The sequence below is a fragment of the Bipolaris zeicola genome (genome assembly GCF_000523435.1).
Source record: "Bipolaris zeicola 26-R-13 unplaced genomic scaffold scaffold_595, whole genome shotgun sequence".
NCBI classification, from domain to species: domain Eukaryota; kingdom Fungi; phylum Ascomycota; class Dothideomycetes; order Pleosporales; family Pleosporaceae; genus Bipolaris; species Bipolaris zeicola.
In genome coordinates, this window is record NW_006912644.1 from 1,209 (window position 1) to 3,751 (window position 2,543).

The window sequence follows — 2,543 nt, forward strand, 5'->3', positions numbered from 1 at the left end:
AAGGGCCCGGGCGATCGACACAGGTCCTGCCCACATAGTAGCCGCTCCGTCGTCGTTGTCGTCGCCAATATCGCGTCCCTGCACCGCTAGCCTGTAGCCGTCACAACCGTGCAAAACTGGTGGCTGCCTCAGCTGGCCTTCTGGCCGGCGGGACCTGTCCATGTCTGCGGGAAACTACCACACCCCCTGCTGGAACTGCATCTTGACGCTACTGCTATCTACTTTGCTCTCCCCAACTCTGCACGCTTACATACGTGTGTAGATGCATACACCCTTACATACATATACTCCTCCTTCTCCCCCTCAGATCGTCCCGCCTGGCCCGCACAACCGTTCTTGGCTTTTGCCTCGCTCTCGCTCCTCTCCTCTCCTCCTTCACTTCCTTTTCGTTACCCACATTCACTCATACATACATACATATATACACCCTTCACACTGTCTCCGGCCCACCATGGTCTACTCACTGTCGTATCGCCGACCAGGCCGTGCCACTGTTGCCGACAATGCCTCTGCCATCTCAAATGACACCAAGCGCGAGACAATTCGCGGATCAATCAAGTCTGGCTCGAGTGGCATGTCCAATGGCATTCCCGAAGCCCTATCCTTCGATAACATCATCGCTGGTGGCACTTGCCCGGTACGTTTTGCCCATCGCACCTTGCTTTGTATACTTGCATGTGTGGTCCATCATGCTGCTGCTGCCCAATCCCAGTCCATCCATCCACTGCTAGACTACACTCACTAACCTACATCATCAGCCTTGTACCATTCGTGATTTCATGAACTTCCTCAAGTACATTGAGCTGTCTGCCGAGAATCTGCAATTCTTCCTCTGGTACCGTGACTACGTCAAGCGCTTCAATGCCCTACCAGAAAGCGAGAGGGTCTTGTCGCCTGAATGGACCGGTGAGACTAACAACGCCAATGACCCAAAGCCTGGCCCACGATTCTATAGCAATGAAGCGGCAACCATTCTCAAAGGCACCGACTTCGCCACCGAAGGCCGCCGTGCTGAATCCGACAAGGCTGCTAGCGATCCTTTCCACACGCCGCCTCGCACCCCTAGCAGCTTCGACCAAGCCGCTGCCGGCTCTCTCGACTTCGACGGCGACAGCAGGTCTGGCTTCACGATTAATCATGCCCAGCGTGCTGCTGGTGCGTTTGATAATGCTGGCCTCAAGTGGAAACCACGTGAGTATAGCCTTTACTGGTTCTTCTCTTCGTCTTTTTAGGATCTACTCGCTCATTCTCCGCAGTCTCCATCCAGCCGTACCGAGAAGAGATCAATCGCATCATCTCCATCTACATTGCCGACAATGGTCCGCGCCAACTGAACCTCTCGTCCAAGGAGCACACTTCTTTGCTGCATGCTCTCCAAAACACGACACATCCATCTGCCTTCAACGATGTCATCACGTCTGTCGAATGGTCGCTTCGTTGCCAGGCACATCCCAACTTTATCCGCTGGACCATCTGCAACGGCAACCGTCCCCGTGTCATCTTTGCACGTGGTCTCGGTATCGGCGGCATCGTCGCCGGTATCGTTACTGCAATCGTTCTCGCTCTCAGTGGTGCTGGTCGTGCATGGCGTGTCATGTCGCTGATTGGCTTCTTCATCGGCATCTCCACCCTGATTGCAGCCTGGAAAGGCATGTGTGTGGTGCTTCACGGTATGCATCACCGCCATCTCCGACCGTGGGAGCTTTTTGCATCCGACGACGAACTACAGGCCGAAGAGATCAAATCTGAGTCTTCCGAGAGCATAGAATCTCACGCATCCAGCAATTCTTACGAAGATGAGCCATGGGTCGCACGCTACGAAAAGCGCAACCTTGTTCGCAAGGTCTTTGACCGTGAGGTCTGGATCCAAGAGCCTGCTCTTCGCCAGATCCAGGATACCATCTTCATCCAAGCCATTCTTGGTGCCCTTATCATCTCTGGCGTGGCTGTCGGTATCTTTTGTGCCGTCCCCCAGGGTAATTTCTTCTAAGCACAAGACACATTTCCACGGCGAAGCCTTCTCACCATCTCTTCTCTTTTTACGCCCTTCTTCCACCCGACATGAATTCCTTTTGATACCCAATTACCGCGTCTTGACCCCCCCTCCCAAATGTATCCGACATCATCCATTGAAGCTTCTTTGATAGATGATGCGCAATGTTCCCTTCTTATTTCAAGCTATACTATCGCGCGACCGACGAGGCACAGCCGCGTAGTAGGAGATTTTACATAGTTCACATGACAAAATATCTGCGAATGAAGATTAACGTGTATTTAAACTTATCCGAACAACAAAAGAAATGACTTATGATTATCCACACATGCAAGGACACGACTCAATAGCAGTCTTATGTAGTACTCTGTTTGTCTTGTGCCCACCATCTACCAAAGTGTAGTCTTACCTGTCACCCCGAACAGGCTCACCGGATGTACGTAATATGTCTGTATGTAACGTGTTCCACCAGTAAGCGGCCCACCCCAGTAAGTGGCCCACCCCACCAAACTTGACCTGACGTTCTACGCAATTGAGTCACAACAACGTA

At 52.4% G+C, this 2,543-nt stretch overlaps 1 protein-coding gene across 1 annotated transcript; it reads left to right on the top strand.

Moving 5' to 3' along the window:
- Positions 1–451: 451 nt before the first annotated feature.
- On the top strand, positions 452–1,990 carry COCCADRAFT_31519 (uncharacterized protein; the record flags this gene model as incomplete). The annotated part of the gene is made up of 3 exons (XM_007720718.1): positions 452–637; positions 759–1,191; positions 1,233–1,990. The coding sequence occupies 3 exons, from the start codon at positions 452–454 to the stop codon at positions 1,988–1,990; spliced, it is 1,377 nt and encodes a 458-aa protein (XP_007718908.1).
- Between the last annotated feature and the right edge of the window lie 553 nt (positions 1,991–2,543).